Source organism: Schistocerca piceifrons, chromosome 1 (genome assembly GCF_021461385.2).
Source record: "Schistocerca piceifrons isolate TAMUIC-IGC-003096 chromosome 1, iqSchPice1.1, whole genome shotgun sequence".
Classification (NCBI taxonomy): domain Eukaryota; kingdom Metazoa; phylum Arthropoda; class Insecta; order Orthoptera; family Acrididae; genus Schistocerca; species Schistocerca piceifrons.
This window is the reverse complement of record NC_060138.1, coordinates 801,827,724-801,846,547: the sequence shown is the minus strand read 5'-3', so window position 1 is coordinate 801,846,547 and position 18,824 is coordinate 801,827,724. Positions and strand designations below refer to the sequence as shown.

The window sequence follows — 18,824 nt, the reverse complement described above, 5'->3', positions numbered from 1 at the left end:
GAATGGGTGGCAGCTGTTGAAGTGGAGTTATTGCTGGTGGTTAGTAGGTCTGATATGGACAGAGGTACTGATGTAGCCATCTCTGAGGTGGAGGTCAATATCTAGGGAGGTGACTTGTTGGGTTGAGTAGGACCAGGTGAAGCAAATGGGGGAGAAGTTGCTGAGGTTCTGGAGGAATGTGAATAAGGTTTCCTCACCTTCAATCCAGATAACAAAGATATCATCAATGAATCTGAACCAGGTGAGGGTTTAGGATACTGGGTTTTTAGGAAGGATTCCTCTAGATGGTCCATAAATAGGTTAGCATAGGTTGGAGCCATGTGGGTGCCCATAACCATACTGCAGATTTGTTTGTAGGTAATGCCTTCAAAGGAGAAGTAATTGTGGGTGAGGATATAGTTGGTCATGGAGACTAGGAAGGAGGTTGTTGCTTTGGAATCCATAGGGCATCTGGAAAGGTAGTGTTCGATAGCCTTAAGGCCATGGGCATTAGGAATGTTAGTGTACGGGGAGGTGGCATCAATAGTGACGAGCAGGGCACCATGTGGTAAAGGGACAGGAACTGTGGAGAGTTGGTGAGGAGATGGTTGGTATCTTTTGTATAGGAGGATAGGTTCCGGGTAATAGGTTGAAGGTGTTGGTCTACGAGAGCAGATATTCTCTCAGTAGGGGCACAGTAACCAGCCACAATGGGGCATCCTTCGTGGTTGGGTTTATGGACTTTAGGAAGCATGTAGAAGGTGGGAGTGTGGGGAGTGGTAGGGTTAAGTAGAGAGATGGACTCTGGGGAGAGGTTCTGGGATGGTCCTAAGGATTTGAGTAGTGACTGGAGATCCTGCTGGATTACTGGAACGGGATCACTGTGGCAAAGTTTGTGGGTGGAAGTATCTGACAGCTGACAGAGTCCTTCTGCCACGTAATCCTTGCACTTCAAAACAACAGTGGTGAAGCCTTTGCCTGCAGGTAGGATTATAAGGTCCGCATCAGTTTTTAGATGGTGGACTGCAGTTCTTTCTGTGGATGTAAGGTTAGTTTGCATGGTGAGGGATTAGGGGAATGATGGTGAGGCAAGGTTTGAGGTTAAGAAATTCTGGAAAGTTAACAGGGGTTTTTCTGGAGGCAGTGGGGTTGGATGGAGGAGTGAACTGAGTTAGGCAAGGTTCAATATTGGTCTTTGGTTGAGTCTGATTGGTCGGGTTGGTGGCGAAAAAGTGTTTCCACTGTAGGGACCGGGAGAAGGAGAGAAGATCTGTAACTAGACCTGCTTGGTTGAATTTAGGAGTGGGGCAAAAAGTGAGGCCCTTGGAAAAGACTGATATTTCTGTGGGACTAAGGTTCTGGAGGAAAGGTTCATAACTGACCATAATTATCCTCCCATCCTTGTACAAAAACAAATCTCCTGTGCCTTATCTTTCCAGGCTCCCACCACCTCCCAAAGTCCCACAGTCCGGCCACAGAGGAGCATTCCCCTCGTAACTCAGTACCATATGGGACTGGAGCAACTGAATTACATTCTCCGCCAGGGTTTCGATTACCTCTCATTGTGCCTTGAAATGAGAAATGTCCTGCCCACTATCTTTCTCACCCCTCTTACCATAGTATTCCGCCATCCACTGAACCTACACAATATACTCGTCCTTCCTTACAGAACTCCTGCTTCCAATCCCTTACCTCATGGCTCATACCCGTGTAATAGACCTGATGCAAGACCTGTCCCATACATCCTCCTACCACCACCTACTCGAGTCCAGTCACTAACATCACCTATCCCATCAAAGGCAGGGCTACATGTGAAACCAGGCATGTGATTTACAAGCTAAGCTGCAACCACTGTGCTGCATTCTATATAGGCATGACAACCAACAAGCTGTCTGTCCACATGAACGGCCACCGACAAACTGTGGCCAAAAGACAAGTGGACCACCCTGTTGCTTGACACGCTGCCAGACATGATATCCCTCATCTCAATGACTGCTTCACAGCCTGTGCCATATGGATCCTTCCCACCAACACCAGCTTTTCGGAATTGCGCAGGTGGGAACTTTTCCTGCAATACATCCTACGTTCTCGTAAACCTCCTGGCCTCAACTTTCGTTAGTCACTGTCCTCACTTATCCAGCCCCCTCCCTATTCCCATTGCAGCACTACACAGCCATTATTTCACCGCCATACCCAGTCTTTTAATTTTTTCTTTTTACTTCTCTCCTTTCCGCTACTCAGCCCCTCGCCCCTCTGCACCTTCTCTCCTGCCCTCCGTCTAAACTGAAACACTTCACTGTCCACCACTCACACAATACTATCCCTCCCCCTCCGTGCTCTAGCGTCCTCATTACCCCTACCCAGTCGTCACTCCCATCATGCACTGGTGCTGCTGCTCACAGTATGGTTTCAGTTCTCTGAGACTGCAGGGTTGTGTGCAAGTTGCATTTGCGTGAGCGTGAGCGCGCGCGTGTTTGTGTGTGTGTGTGTGTGTGTGTGTGTGTGTGTGTGTGTGTGTGTGTGTGTGTACTGCTGACTAAGGCCTCAATGGCCGAAAGCTATAATTGTGTGACTCTTTTTGTTGTGCCTATCGTGACTAAGCATCTCCGCTATGTGGTGAGTAGCAACTTTCCTTCTCTGGTATTGTTACATTCCATCCTAGAGTTGGTAATGTGTACTTCTTGTACATAACATTTTCATTATAATAACTAGCTTAATAAAGAGAAATCACATCCTTCCATTGTTATAATGTGTGGTTGCTTCATGTTAACACTTACTAGATCATATCCATCAGAAGTCACAAACTTAGAAGTTGTTTTGAACACAATCTCTTCAAACACCAGACGCTTTTCCTGATACCTGGAACAATCAAATGAGAAGCAATGTAAACTTCCTCTTAGTAATATTTTATGGCATGATCTTCTGGGGCAATGCTGTTAATATAAAAAAAAAATATTTATTCTACAGTACATGCAACCAGAATAATATGTAAAACTAACAACCAAATATCTTACAGATTCCTCTTCAGGAACCTATCGGTTCTTGCACTTTCATCCCAACACATTTAGCCTTATGCCATAATGGTACTTCTGGTTAATAACAACAATGAATTTTGGATGCACTCTTCAATTCACACCCACAATACTTGAAGTAAAAATAATGTTCTTAATGACTATGTAGTACCTTCTAGTGTTCACAATGTAGTTTTATAGTCTGGTGCAAAAGTCTGTGGCATGTTGCCAGAGGTCAATACAAAGGAAATTGAAAATCTCCAAATATTGAACATCAGAGTAAAAGAATAGCTTATTAATCATCTGATCTACAATTTATCAGAACATTTGACCTCAAAAATTGTGAATTCAGTGTATCTCTAATATTTGTATATGATAGATCCTGATTTTGCTAGTATGTATGCAGCTCATAGTAGCCTGCGTAAAGTTTCACAGATGCTTTCTTTAAAATGTTGTATAAAAACAGCAGCTGATTAGTGAAGAAGGAGCAGTGGCAGTGGCTTTTTTCAAAGAAGATTTTTTCTCCTAAAATACAAATGGAAAATAAAACTAAGAGATAAGTGTTTAGGTTACAACACAATATCTACCAACAACCCAACTAGAGTGGGCTGGTTTTTATGTCAATTATCTTGCAATAACATTATTTATCACCTACAACTGTAATATGATACCTCTTAATGATTATTAAAGAATAATTGGAATGACTATTTGTTCACCATATGTGAAAGAACTTGTTCAGTTTTTCAGTTGATACATTTCATTTAATTTTTCGTGGTAAGTTCTTGAAAGTGCATAGGAATTAGTTTTTTTTATGTTAAAGAAATGTCAACTATAAAACATAAACTTTATTTCTAAGACAATTTTGTAAGAGCTTAAGAAATTTTTTGAACAGTGTCCAAGGAAAAGTAGTGGTCGATAAAACTTGTAAGGGTACAGACATTGATCCTGTACTTGATGCATCGAATCCACCCCCACACTTCTTTGCTACAGTGCAGTGGCATCACTGACAGGGTTACTCCATAGTTCTAGAAGGAATGGATTGGCAACTGGAGATAATTTGGTGCAAAAGATTGTGTCAGTCAAACCAGAGCCATCATCCAAGTAGGATGTGTATAGGTGTGAGAAAATCAATTGTGGTTAAAACAATCATTTTGAAGATCAAGATTAATTTGATATCAGGGAAGTTGTTACAGAATTAAAAAGTGAACATACAACAAGTAATCAGCAATGGTAAACTCATATAAGCTCAAGAGTGACTGCAATTGTATTGTGAGAGCATCAGAACACATAGGGTCATGATATTTGAATTTAAATTGAAATAAATTATCTCTATCATACATAAATGTTCACATGCAGCAACCTCTTTGTAATTAGAACATTTTGGAAGTGAATGAATTAAAAACAGTGTGGGAGAACAGATAGGGCTAATGGTCAGGACTTCAGTTACTGGCTCATGTGGGAGTGTGTTTGCCATCCAAAATTGGCTGTTTGTAAATGTATGATGTCTAATTTTCCAACCAGCCAGATTATAGCAAATAATAAAAAATAAAAATCAACAGACAATGTGGCATGGTGACTTACAAACTATGATAAAACTGTTTCAATGAAAGCAGTCTTGAACACACATAAATTACTTACTTCATTCAGTGACTAGCTTCAATCTCTTACAGGATCATCAGTAGACAGTTTTACTCCTTGGTGACAGCAGGGCATGATGGTGTGGAGCAGGCCACTTTGGAGAGGTATGAGGAACACTGAGGTAACTGGCTCCTAAGCACTGTCTCCTGCTGTCACCAAGGAGTAAAATAGTCCAATGATGATTCTATAAGAGATTGAAACTGTTCGTAATAAATAACTCATATATGATCAAGACTGCTTTTTTAAAATAATTTTAGAATTTTGGTTAGGGTGTAACCAAAGTGAACATGGTAACATGTTTTCATGTCTGTGAGTGTAATATTAAGCACAATTACTTGTTTATAATTTGTAATGATCCTTAACCATAGTTTATGGCTTACTTACTTTTTTTTAATTTCAAACCATTTGTCAGAAACATAGTTAAAAAGTAGGTAGTGGTCCTTTATTCTGTCAATAGCAGTCAGCACATCGTCATCACTCAGGGCATACTTCAGCAGAACTGCCTCTAAGAATCTGTAAAAAGAAAGTACACCTCCTGGTGAGTATAAAGTTTGTGATGGGCTTCAATGAGTCTGACCTTGGCAGCCAGAGACTGTGGTCATGTATGTCTGAACTGTGTATATGTGTGTGTGTGTGTGTGTGTGTGTGTGTGTGTGTGTGTGTTGCTGTGTGTGTGTGTGTGTGTGTGTGTGTGTGTGTGTGTGTGTGTGTGTGTTGCTGTGTGTGTGTGTGTGTGTGTGTGTGAGTTTGTGTGTGTGTGAGTTTGTGTGTGTGTGAGTTTGTTTTTACCTAATTGTGATGAAGATCTTTCTGGCCAAAAGCTTACTTGTTCAACAGTTTTTTTGATGTGCCTACCTGTGACTCAGCATATCCACTACATCGTGAGTAGCAATCTATCCTATTCATAATGTTACCATTATTCCATCCTGGATTTTCTGTTGTTTGAAGGTAAACAAACATATAGCACACACATGAATCAAAGTTGTGTTATAAATTGATTAGCCTTAATAAAAATACTTCTTTCTACATATCATGCACATCCACACTTGTGTTTCCACTTTAGACCAATAAAACACTGAAAAAAGATTCATAATTCATTATCAGTGCATTGGTTGATTTCATGTAGTATATAATAAAAGTACATTTGCTTTTGTATTTACTAATGAAGGCCTGTTGATTAATTCTCTCTTTATAACATGGCTGAAGAATTGTATATTAATATTCAACAGTCTTTATTATTCCTCTACGGATGTTGAATAGTAAAAAGACCACAATTTATGTGTGTCATTACTAAATTAACAACAGTAAAATATCTGCAAAAATTTCAGATGCCAGCAGTGATAAACTGAGGATTCAGATGCTACAGGAAGGGCTGTTCCTTTAGAATACATGCCATGTAAGATATCCAAATGTTGTAGCTAGATGGGATATATAGTACAAGTGTAGACATTGTTTTTGATTTGACTCAATTTAAAGAAGGGGACAAAGCAACAGTGGACGTAGCACCATGTTGCCTATACCAATTTAAGTTTATTGTGCAGTATCTCTCTCTGCCCCTCTAATAAGGCTATTCAGCACCCTTGAGGGACAGTAGGAGAGCCTTTATGTCTTTGTTAGGCACAATCTCTTCAGGAATTAGTGACCCAATTATTTTGTGTCTTTTGGCCTCCAGGCAGGGCTTTGCATTGGAAGATTAAATGTAGTGCAGTTTCATCCCTGTTTACCACAGAGTCTACACTCAAGAGCTTCTTTCTCTATTGCCATCATGTATAGATGTTATATGAAGTTCCCAAAGCCAGCCATTAAACTCAGCATGGGTTTAATCTGGCACCTATTCAAACCCAGTGTTGCAGAACTGGTTTTGGCACCATTAAATTCCCATGTTTCTGTTGTTTTTGCATCTTAGCCAAAAGTTCTATGTGCTGCATACTGATATAGCTAGATAAAATGCACGAAAATGTAAACAGCAAAGACAATATTATAGTGTTTCTATTAGATGAAATTCGTGGATTAAAGCTAAAAATGATGAACCTACACAGCAAAAACAACACTGCGAATCTCCAATGTATAGTGATGTGGTAATAGAAAATTTGAGTAGTAAAAATACAGACAACAGGACCAATAAACATTGTTGAAGATGCCACAAAACTGTGACAAGTGGTGTTGAGTGCATGGAATGTGTAAACATGTTCCATTTTTGATGAGAGAAAGTAAATCCTTCACTAAAAGGACAGGAGATAACCATAAAAAACTGGAATTGTAATGAATACAGGTCAGATACTATTAGGCCTAAAATATGTAACATACCCAATTATAATGGACCTGAATATAATGAAAATTACACAATCACATCTGAAGCCAAACATAAGAAACAGAACAGCATGGATTGTGGCACAAAAGTGCAGCTGTATTTAAATCATCTAATAAAAACCACAGCAAAAAATTTGCAGCAACCCATAATTGATGGTGCCTGTTTTGAAATTGAGTAAAACAATCGATGTATCAAATGCAACAGATAAAGAACAAGGTGGAACACAGAATGAAGAAATACCAAGACAAAAAAACAGCATACATTAGAATCTACTCTGTTGGTTTTGGAAGAGGAATGACTACAAAAGCAAAGATCTTGACAACTCAAAAAAACATTAAAATTGAAGACATAGTGAAGCCTGGAGCAATATTCAACCAGATCCTCACCAACACTGAAGACCAGTAATCTGTCAAAGAGTGGCTTAGTTATTATAGGTGGTTCCAATGATGTATACCACAATGAAACAGCTGCAGCTCTGAAGACAACACTGAGAAAGTTAACAAACACAAACATTATGTTATTTAAAATACCTCATTGCTACAATTTAATTGACTCATCATGTGTAAACAGAAAAATAACCAAAACTACCAAGTATTTTGAAACAATTTGCAAATAGTTTAAAAATTTAATGCTGTTAGATATTAAGGAATGTCTCAGTTGTAACCATTTGACGATTGTAACTGCTTGAGAACTTGTCATACTAGACATGTTCAAGGCCTAAGTGGGTTAGGAAAGACACTGCTGGCCCAAAAAATAATTAGTATGGTAAATAATACATCTTGTATCAACAATTTAGAAAATATGTCTCAAAACTCAGAACCAGATCAGGGAAACATATAAGGCTGACCAAGCCTGAAATGTGTCAGACTTTGTCAACAAAACAAAGAGCTTCAGAACATAATACAAAAAACACACTTAAAGTTAATAATCAAACTAAGTCGAGTGTAAGCAATGTACTATTTAGTAGTAAAAATGAACACTTTTGGTACATATAAATGTGCAATCCCTAAGAAACAAAGTCAGTGAACTACAGTACTGGCTAGAGGAAATTAACAGTGTCATTCTCTGTGTGAATGAACATTGGACTAAAAGTGCAGAAATAAGCTTATTTTTACCATTTGGCTAATCACTGGCAACAAACTACTGTAGACCAAACAATGACCATGGTGGAGTGTCCATTTACAACAAAAATTTGAATCTAAAATATTCAATCATAGACCCACAAGCCTGCCTGTTGAAGAACTTTTTGAAGCATCTGCCTTGGTTATACACACTCAGAAACTCAATATTGCAACAGTTAACTGACCACCAGCCTCTGATGAGGAGATATTCACAGAAAAACTGTCTGAATTAATTTTATTGACTGTCAGATGTAAGCAATATAAAACATTTATCACAAGAGACATTAATATAGATGTTAGAGTAAAGAGAAAAACTGTGGTACACATCCTAAAAATCCTAAGATCAATGAATTACTAATGCTTCAATGAAAAACTGACCAGAATGGAGGCATGCCTTGACAATATAATTAACAATGTGTGTAGGAATCAAGTAGAGTGGGACACCATCAAATTATGTCTATCTGATCATGATGGCATATGGAACAAAACTGGAAATCTGACATTTGATGATACCATATAATTACATATAGAGTTCTCAAGGAAGAGAACATTGAAATAATGAGAAATGAACTGAGTAGAGTAGAATGGGCTAGAATACTAACCATCAATAAAGATATAAACGAAAGCTTTCCTGCATTCATAACCAATATAAGAAGTACATTAGACAGTAACTGCTCTCTTATTACTAACAGATGTAACCCTAGCAATATGCATAAACCACAACATACAAAAAAGTGGTACACTGCACATCTCAATAAAATCAGAATCCCTTTACTCATGCTGAAGGACAAAATTGAAGGCAGTTAAGAAAACAAGAATAGATATATAAAATTATGAAAAATATACAAATCTGATATTAAAGCAGCAAAAATGAAAGCAAATGAAGAGGATATTTTAAATTCTAAAAACAAATGTAAAGCTGCCTGAAACATTGTCAAAAGTGAGATAAACATGAGAAAGGAAGAAATCAATTACCCAATTAATTGTAACACTTTCAATGAACGCATCATGAATTCAGTAAGTGCCCATGTACCAAAAAGTGTCAGTTTAAGTAATCACAGAAAAAAAACAGATAAAATATTTAACAGGTGTAGAATAACTGCTACAGATATAAATAATTCTGTAAACAAGCTGAATAACTCTAGAACAGAATTTGTAATAAAGTCCTCTACTCTACCTTGCAAATAAAATCCTTGATGTTGTCATTTTCCCAGATTGCCTTAAAATCACAGTTACACTCCCCATATACAAAAAGGGTGTCAGAGAAATACCAGATAACTATAGACCAATACCAATTGTCCCTATACTGGCCAAAATCATAGAGAGCTGTTTACACACAGAGATTTACATGTATGTTGAGAGCAATTAATTACTTAATGACAGCCAGTTTGGATTCAGAACTAATCAATCAATGATAAGAGCTATTGAAAGCCTGATAACTGAAATCCACAATGCTTTTGAAAGGCAACAGGCCACATATGCAGCCTCATAGACTTAAGCAAAGCATCTGATTCAGTATCACATGAGATAATTGTTAAAAAATTAGAATATTATGGTATTGCAGACAAGCCACTTAATTTGATTAAATCATATCTAAATAACAGACAATAGTTAGTGTATATGAACAATGAAAGGTCAGAAGTAATGAAAATTAAGAGAGGTTCCACAGGACTCCATTCTTGGACTCTTCCTCTTTATTGTCTATGTTAATGACTTCTCAAACTGTACAGCCTGCAAAAATGTCTTACATGCTGATGATATGACCATGATCCCCACAGGTGAGAGTATGCAGAGGTGGTAAACAAAAATAATGAACTTTTTGAAAAATGTAGGGTGTGGTGTATTGCCAACCAGTTATGTATAAACAACACAAAAACGGAGGAAATTTATGTTAATCTGAAGATACAGAAAGAAGAGAATCGCAGTGTCAAAGTATTTGGAATAAAAGTTGACAGGCAGACTTTAACATATGATATTCCTGCTGTATAAACTAAGATAATCTGTCAGTAAAAGTTCATTGATGCTTTGCTCTTATGCATTCTTTCAGTCACAGCTACAATATGCGATTCTGTTATGGGGTAATTCAACAGGCACATACTGTGTATTAAAATGGCAAAAAAAGCAATTAGATGTATACAAGGATTGGGTCCAAGAGAAACATGTAAGGAGCACTTCAGCCTATTAAACATAATGACACTTCCAAGTCTCTATATGTATAACTGCTTAATATACATAAAAGAAAATATACAATAATTTACACAGAGAATGAATTTACATTTTCACAGCACTAGAAACAACTGCATGCTTGATATACCATATTCTAGGCTGTCATTGACACACAACAGTTATGAACACCTAAGTCTAAAGTTATATAATAAACTGCCACAATCACTCAAAATGTGAAAAACTGTAATTAATTCTTGAATGTAAACTATATGATTATTACTGAAATCTTCTGATTAGTAAGAAGTTTATTTATTTGTGTGTATGTGTAAAATGATGATGTATGTAAAATGTAAAAATTACTAACTACTAGAAAGATGTATAATCATGCATAATGTAAAAATTAGTAACAACTATACTTTTATGAATGTGTAAAATGTGTTTTGAGGAAGCTAATTGCATGGTAAACATGCTGAGTGGCTAATAAATAAACATAAACATACAGCTCCAATTTTACCATCACCTTAGGTACTGGACAGGTTGTGGCCCAGCAAATAAGGTTGTTGCCCCTATCATGGCTAGCTTGTCTTGTTGTTCATTACCAGTAATACCTGAGTGATCAGAGACCCTTAGCCTCACAAAGAATCCTGACATTCTATGATGATCTTTGATCTCATTACAGAAGCTTGCTTTTAACATCACATCCAATGCTTTCCCATGACTTTAGTGCCCTCATTGTACAAAAAGCTCACAAACGTACTTGTTCATTCTATCCTTATCACGTGTGCAGGCAGCTATCCTGGTCAGCAGATTCTTGTCTGGGTGTCTATTATCATTGTGGCCTAGAGCCCACAGCAGAGTGTCATCCCAGATCTCACGGTCACCCCATTTCAGAACAAGACAGTGCCTGCAAAAAGAAAATGTGTCCTGTACACATCAAATTATCCTGTGGTGTAGCAAAATGAACACCCTGAATCTATGATTCCAATGACAGAAGTAGCATTCATATTATGTACAAGTTGTATGCTGTGTGTGGTAAAAATCACAGTGACATTCACCTACAGATAAAATTTAAGATAAAAATTTTACTATCTTCTATAAGATTTTCCAACTATTTTAGTTCTGTAGTGAGGTATAGATATAGTCATAAAAGTGTTGGTTATTATCATAGGAGATAAATTTTCATAGTGTCTCCAGCTGTTCTCACAAATAGTTTAGGATGTTGTCAGTGTTATTGACTGAAGCAGACACTATAATGTACCATGCATATTCAATGGGGAGGGGTTTGACACACTGGTGCTGGTTTTGTGGCTTTGGGAGTTGATGAATGGCTTAGAATCATTGGGTAATGTAAGAAAAGTGTACATGGATGGTGCCCTGCTGAGAAGAGCATGTATCAATTAAAGCATAGGAATGGAAACAAAATGTGTTGTATGATGGTGTTCAGTGTTCCCCCAATGAACACCAGTCATGTCAGGTCATAATTATAATGTGAAATGATGCCTCATAACTGGCACATTTGCTTTTAATGAAGCTTGTATCAAATGGTTGTCGACAATCCTAGTTGACTTCATGGGTTCAAGATTGAGTCTAATTTGTGCAGTTGTCACCAAACTATTAGCAAATCCTCTCAGTTGATTCAACAGTTTATTATCCATTTCATAATGATTGACTGTTGACTTTGAGCCCATATTCTGGTTACATTGCAAGGTGAATGTCAATATTTTGTACATTGCTGGAATGGAAATATTTTTCCATTTAGTGTATGGATATTACATTTTAGTCAAAAAGGGTGTGACAGGTGCATAGAGCAAGCTGAACCCATTAATGCTCAATGGCAATTAAAGCTTCCAAGGAATTTGAAAATTAATTTTAGCAACATGGTAATGTCGTGTACAATTTAACTATTGGTGGCTGTTATAGATACTTTATTCTGCTGTTGAAATTTTAAAGTATCCATTTTCAGTTCTTTGTTGTTCCATATGAATGTTAAATCTGATGGTGTGTATGTGGCAACCCTTATCTGGTTACATGTAATAAATTTGTGCTGGTGGTAACATCCATCTGGGAGACTAAGATTACCAAACTTTGCAATTTATGTTCACTTAAATCGATATTGAAAATTAATAACAGTTTAAAAGTGTGATGAAATATTAATACTAATATTATTATTGTGTTCAAATCATAATTTGCATTATAACATGCAAAAATTACATACCTTTTCTTCATGAAATAATTTATAAACTTAGTTATTCTTTTGAAAAATTAAAAAAATTAAATCCTAGGGTTTCCAATGAAATATTTTGTAAAGTTGATGTGATATATTGATATATATTGAAGTAACAAAAAAATAACAAACTTTCTGCACATATTTAACATATTTTCATGGTACACTGTAAGCAGTTGGGTTTATCACATTTCATGCACTTGTGGAAGTAAAGAAAAAATTACAAGCTTTCTGCACATATTTCACATATTTTCATGAAACGTTGTAGGCGATTAGGTTTATCACATATCACACACTTGCAAGCCATCATTCTGTTCAGTGTGCAGGGGTAGTAATGAAAATGTTTTCTCTTTTCTAGCTTGTCATCACTTTTGGTTTTTGTTGGACCACCATCTCGCTGCTCTTCACCCAAAATATCTGAAACAGTTTTCCTAAGTTCATCTGGTAAGTTTGGAATCTGTAGCGTTCTCTGTATATGTCTTCTGATGAAGCTCATTTCTATGCCCTTCATGAACTCAAATCTTGACATTGTACCCTTATGTAAATACATAATGCAGGAATTTGTGCAGCTCATTGATAACAGAATGTGAAATATTGCCACTGGCCACTTCCTTGTTCACTGGTTGGGTGAGTAGTTGCTGTGCATCATGTCTAGAACATCTACACCAAATTTCATGGCATCATTGAAATTAATCATTTCTGGTTCACTGCTTTTTTTGTTGTTATATGTGCAGTGATGCATTGAAGATCCTAAAGACTAGAACCCGCTTCTTTCTTTGGGTTGGAAAGAAACTCTTTTGGAATTGCTCTTTTGTTAGATTTTAGAGTTCCAACATATATAAACTTTTTTTTCAACAGCTCCTGACATAATTAGATGGAGGGAAACCAATTCTCTGCTATGTTATTACTATTTGTTCCATATACACATTTAGAAAGACAAATCATAGACTGAGTCTGCTTTTGGAACTTTTCCTTTTCTTCTGATAGTATTGCTCGATCATTATCTTTCCCCGTATAAATATACAGATTATATAAATATGATGAGTGTGCATCTGGGAGACAAGTGACCTTTATCCAATATTTCTTAGATTTCTTGGGCATATATATTCTGAATTTGTATCTGCCTGTGAATAGGATTAGACTCTCATCAACACAAGTGTGAGCTCCAATGGAATGTATCTTCTGACAGTTAGAAATAAAGATGCTGAAAATGTTGGACACAGCTGCTATAGGATCATCTATTTTCCTTTGTTCATGAGTAGATGCATCATCAAATCTGAGAGCACCAGATAAACTTCACACCATTTTAGAGGCCTGGTTGCACAAAAAAATGAGATATCCGGAAAAAATGAGATATCCGGTAGAGTCATTTGCAGAAAGTGATGCCAATTTTTCATGTCCAGGATTCAAAAAGAAACACAGAACTATCAAACTAATCAATAATTCAATTTAAGTTTTGTCTGTATCTTTGTAACTGGAGGAGCAAAATTTTTAAATTTATTCCTTATAACTTGCAGTTTAGAGCTGGTATATACTACAGTCTCATCCAAAATCTCAGTGTTTCTCCTGGGTTTGGATTATTACCTAACTGGTCGGCAGGGCCTAACCATGACAACAGTCTAATTCTTACTATATTTTTGTGTGGTGTCTTAGGGCTGCAAATGGGTGTTGTGGAACTCCATGTGAAACAGTTCATCTTGCTATGACAAGCTATGTCAGTTTCGGTGTCATTATTTCCCCTGTTCTGAACAGAGCCAACACTATCTTGTTCATTCTTGGTCAAACTGAGAATATCATTCACATCTATTGCTGTCATGGTCTGAATCTGATAGGTGATCTTCTTCAGGAACATAAGAATTGTCTGAATGGTAATCATCATCACTTTTGTGGACTGCTCTGAAGCCAGCTGCAGCATTCTCTTGCTTCTATGTGACACATCAGGCATCCCCCACTATCAGCCACTAAAATAAAATGATAGTTGGAAAGTAAAGAGTATAATACAAAAAATGTACTTGTTTAAAATAACATCCACCCATCAGATGGAGGAAAATTCTTCCCTTTATACTAATATCCACCTGAGAGACGACTGGCTGATGTGTTTGTGCAAGTAAAACAATACTAGCTTGGGAAAGAACCAATGGCATCCACACAATAATATGTTCAACTCATGACTGAAGCACCATAGAAATGCCAGATAAAACTAACAATGCATGTGTGCCAACAATGTGTTAAGAAATTTTATATCTGGTTATGAGACAGATGTTACTAACTAAGGGTTATGAATGGCTTCTACAAAAAAAATGTAAAAAAAGGAGCACCAGAAGTAAATATTATTTACTGTATTGTAATAAACAGTCTAAATTATACACAGTATTTCTTTGGGATTTATAATGTTTTTTTAGCATGATTTTAGTTTGGGAAATTTGTCTGTAATCTTAAGTTACAGTTGAGCACTTGTGTTGTTAATTTTTGGTTAGTGGGAAACACAATAATATTTAAGGGAGATAGAAAGAGATTAATATGATCAGTTGGTATCAGGCCTCCCTGTGAAGCAATGGGTGGAGATATTGATCAAGATTCCTATTTATCAGATGATGAAATTCAGGGAAAACCATGCCATACAGCAGCATAAGAGCAAAACCTGATCAATCATCATGATTTCTTTCATTAGATGATATCAAGCAAGACAGAAAACATCGTCTCACTTACAAATGTAAATCTAAGCATCATAGATGCTAGGTATGTCAGAATCAAACTGTGTTTATGTTTGTGAACAGTCAAGAACAAGTTTATCCAGATTGTTTTGAGGGCACTGATAAGTTTCAGAATATTTCACTAAGCTAAGGTGAGCAAGGGAAGATGTCATTCACACGAGAATTTTTCTTATGAGTCAAAACTGATTTCATTGTGTAATTTTCAGGACTATATAAGTAAATATTAAATTTAAATATGTTATTCCTATACATCTATAATAAAATAACTACCTGCTACCTGCAACTATTTTTAAGTGGCAAATACAAACCTAATAATTCTGGGCAGTAATGGATTAAGGTCCAAGTGACACTAGCTGCTGCTTTGTGCACCAAGCTAAGAGAGGCACCACAACTGTAAGATTTCTATACAGGGAGTATTACAATCAGTAGTGGCCGCTTGGGGCACCAAGTTGTGGGGGTGGAGGGGGACAAGTGCAAGATTTGTTTACAGTGTGTATCACAATTAACAGTGAAAACTAATACAGGTGAAAGGTGAAAGGTGGGGAGGGTGGAGGGGGGGGGGGGATGAAGGGATAATAAGTCAGTTTTATGGAAAGCTGTTATTGGACCGGGCCTACATATGCAGTAATATTTGAGAGAAAGTGTGGTTGTTTGAACATTTTTTGGCGAGTGTCAACTTTGATGAGTCACTGAAGCTGTTATCTATGGTATATGAGCCATGCTGTAATTATGTTAAATTTTCTTTTGCACAGTTTAAAGATACAACCATTCTCTACTTGCAGATGGATTTTTGTTGTTTTCCAGTATGTCACTTTGTTGTAATAATGGTGGATGTGGATTGCCAGTGTCACAAAAAGTGTAAATGGAAGCCCTGTTGCTGTCTTTCACATCTGTTACGTTTTTATACACATAAATCTACATAAAGTGCTAGAAGCACATGCTTACCTTATTTGATTTTGCATCTTCATGCACCATGTGCTGGACCTCTGTACAGTATTTCCATTTCACTGCTCATTGTTGCAAAGTTTATATCAGAGCTTTCTGTTATATTGGAGATGACCAGGTGCCATTTGTTGTTGTATACTCACGTAAGATGGTGCTCAGGAAATGATCAGGTGCCTTTTACTTGTGTGAAACTGTGCATCACTTACAGAGTTGTGAAAAGTACGTGGTCATCAGTGCTCATGTTTACTTTGAGCCCAAAAAAGAACAGAGTGTAAACAGTTCTATATCACAGCCAGCAAAGAGAACTTGTGACTCTTCTAATATTATTGACAGTAAAGTAAATTTCAAGAGAATATAGAGAAACTACATGTCCTGCATCACCAAAAAAAAGAGTTCTCGCAGATAACATAAGTTTTCATTGGGCATGTGTTTACACAGGGAGTTATAAGGTGGAAAAACCATGACTTTTATGTGGAAAAACAGTTCCTAACAGTAGCAGCTGTATTGGAAAAATATAAGATTGTAGTGTAAGACTTTCCTGATATGAGTAAAACAACCCTTTGGCATGCTGTTTGGAAATTGGTTCTCAGAAATAAAAAGTCAATAAAAAACCTGTGCTGATGGAAAATAACTGACTAGCTGGAAAAAGGGACTGATTCTTGTGGGAAATAAGACAACTGTGAAACACTGGATGGGCTATTCCTTACACTGATGCAAGCTGGTGTGGTGAAAATCATTCCAGACACAAAAAATGGCAGACACAAAAAGATGCCTATGCATAGGAAAATGTACTCAATTATCACAGAGGAAGTGTTCATAAGTGGTATGCCTCAAAAGAAGAAATTTAAACCCAGTCTGGCTCTGAAGAAAAAAAAGGGGAACGAAGGGGGTTTATGCAAAATGCTGGCTTATGTGCTGCTGAACAGGAAAGAAGGTTTGAATTCTCAGAGATGGATGCTGGACACTACAAAGAGTGGTTTAGGAGTGTTTTAGAAAAATTGCCAAACAGATCTGTAATTGTTATAGATCAGGCTTCAATCACATGCTGATAAATCTAGTATGTACTTCCAGATTTTTGGGGCCATCAATGTATTACTAACTCTACTTTTAACAAAAAAACATACACGTCCATACACTAATGATCCAAAATATTATTACCACCTACTATCATGTTAGTCCACCCATGGAATGCAACACAGTAGCAGCATCACATGGTGTGGATGCAACAAGTTCTTGATATACTTTTGAATGTATATGTGGCACTGGAAGTCTACATGAAGGTCACACAATTATCAAAAATTACAGGCCAGTAGTTTGTGGGCATGGAGTTGATGCCCTAGAGTGTCCCAGAAGTGTTCCATAGGATTGAGATCTGGCAAATTTGGTGATCACAACATCAACAAGAATTCACTATCATGCTTTTCTAACAACTGTAGTATGGTTCTAGTCTCGTGACATGAACAGTTATCTTGCTGAGAGATGCCATCACCTTTGAGAAAGACATTAAATAGGAAGGGATGCAAGTGGTTGGCAATAATGTTCACACAGTCCATAGCTGTCATGATGCTTTCGGTTACTACCATAGGTCCCACGGAATCCAGATGAGTGTCCCCAGTAACATAATACTGCCCCACTGGCTTATGTTCATGGTATGGTTCATGCTCTAGCAGCTGTTTGCATAGATGACAGCATATCTGGACATGAACATTGATCTGGTGTAACAGGAAATTTAATTTGCCCAAACAGGTGACATATCTCAATTGATCCTTGGTCCAGTTTTAATGAACCCATGCCCACTGCAGTAGTAAATGATGACATCATTGAGCCAACATAGGGAACACATAATGGCCATCTCCTGAGGAGCCACATGTTCCCCAAACAAATTGTGCCTGCACCAGTACTATACTATGTCATCAGATCTAGCAGACTTTATCCTGTGCTGCTTCACTGAGCACATAAGCCTCTGAACTCTACAATCTGTAATGAGCCATGGACATCCAGCACATTTTCACCTACTCATGTTTTCATCATCCTTGAACCACCTGCTACAGTTGCCCAAGACAGTAATACTCAGACAGCTGAATGGGTTTTACCATTTCCAAGCTACTTGGTTCCAGGTGCTGGGCCATAGCAATGTGCCATTTGTCAAAGTAACTTATATCAATGGATTTCCTCTTTGCAGTCTCTGCTATTGCTAGAATAATTCCAATATGTCTCTGCTCTGCTTATATACTTCCCTTGCCATGTCATATGCCTGCAGTGCAACCAGACAACATTCAGTCTTGTTGTGGGCAACACTCACAGTGTTTGGATCATCAGTGTACATAGCACACAACAATCAGCTGCATGTAAGTGGTTTCCTATCTTCATTTTTGTTTACTTTCTCCAGCCTCGAATTTTTTATTGTAACATTAACTGTGGTTTTTCCATCTATACTCCTTTTGTTTGCCCTTTTACCAGTACAGTGTAGGTGTGCCAGCTTCATTTCTATAATTTTCAACTAATGTTTTGACAACTATAGCAATGCTGCTGTGAATTCCATCCATCCCTCCATTTTACTCTGTGGATTTTAGACATTTCTTCCTTTCACTTAAATAACTTCTTGTGCTTTGATGGAATGTGCTGAATGATTTTTCTTTAAATCCCTACTTCTATTGAAGATACAGTGTTTTGTTTTGTTATAATATGTTTAGTTTTTAGCCACACTTAGATCTA

The 18,824-nt window shown here is 37.2% G+C and overlaps 1 protein-coding gene across 1 annotated transcript in view; it reads right to left on the bottom strand.

Annotated features, from left to right (window-relative positions):
- LOC124789660 (aminopeptidase Ey-like) overlaps positions 1-18,824 on the bottom strand; it is a 225,449-nt gene that overhangs the window by 18,348 nt on the left and 188,277 nt on the right. The window contains exons 15-17 of the mRNA XM_047257098.1: positions 10,984-11,130; positions 5,013-5,141; positions 2,757-2,838 (exon numbers count right to left, since the gene is read on the bottom strand). Coding sequence (XP_047113054.1) covers positions 2,757-2,838; positions 5,013-5,141; positions 10,984-11,130 — 358 coding nt within the window. The remainder of the gene's footprint in view (positions 1-2,756; positions 2,839-5,012; positions 5,142-10,983; positions 11,131-18,824) is intronic.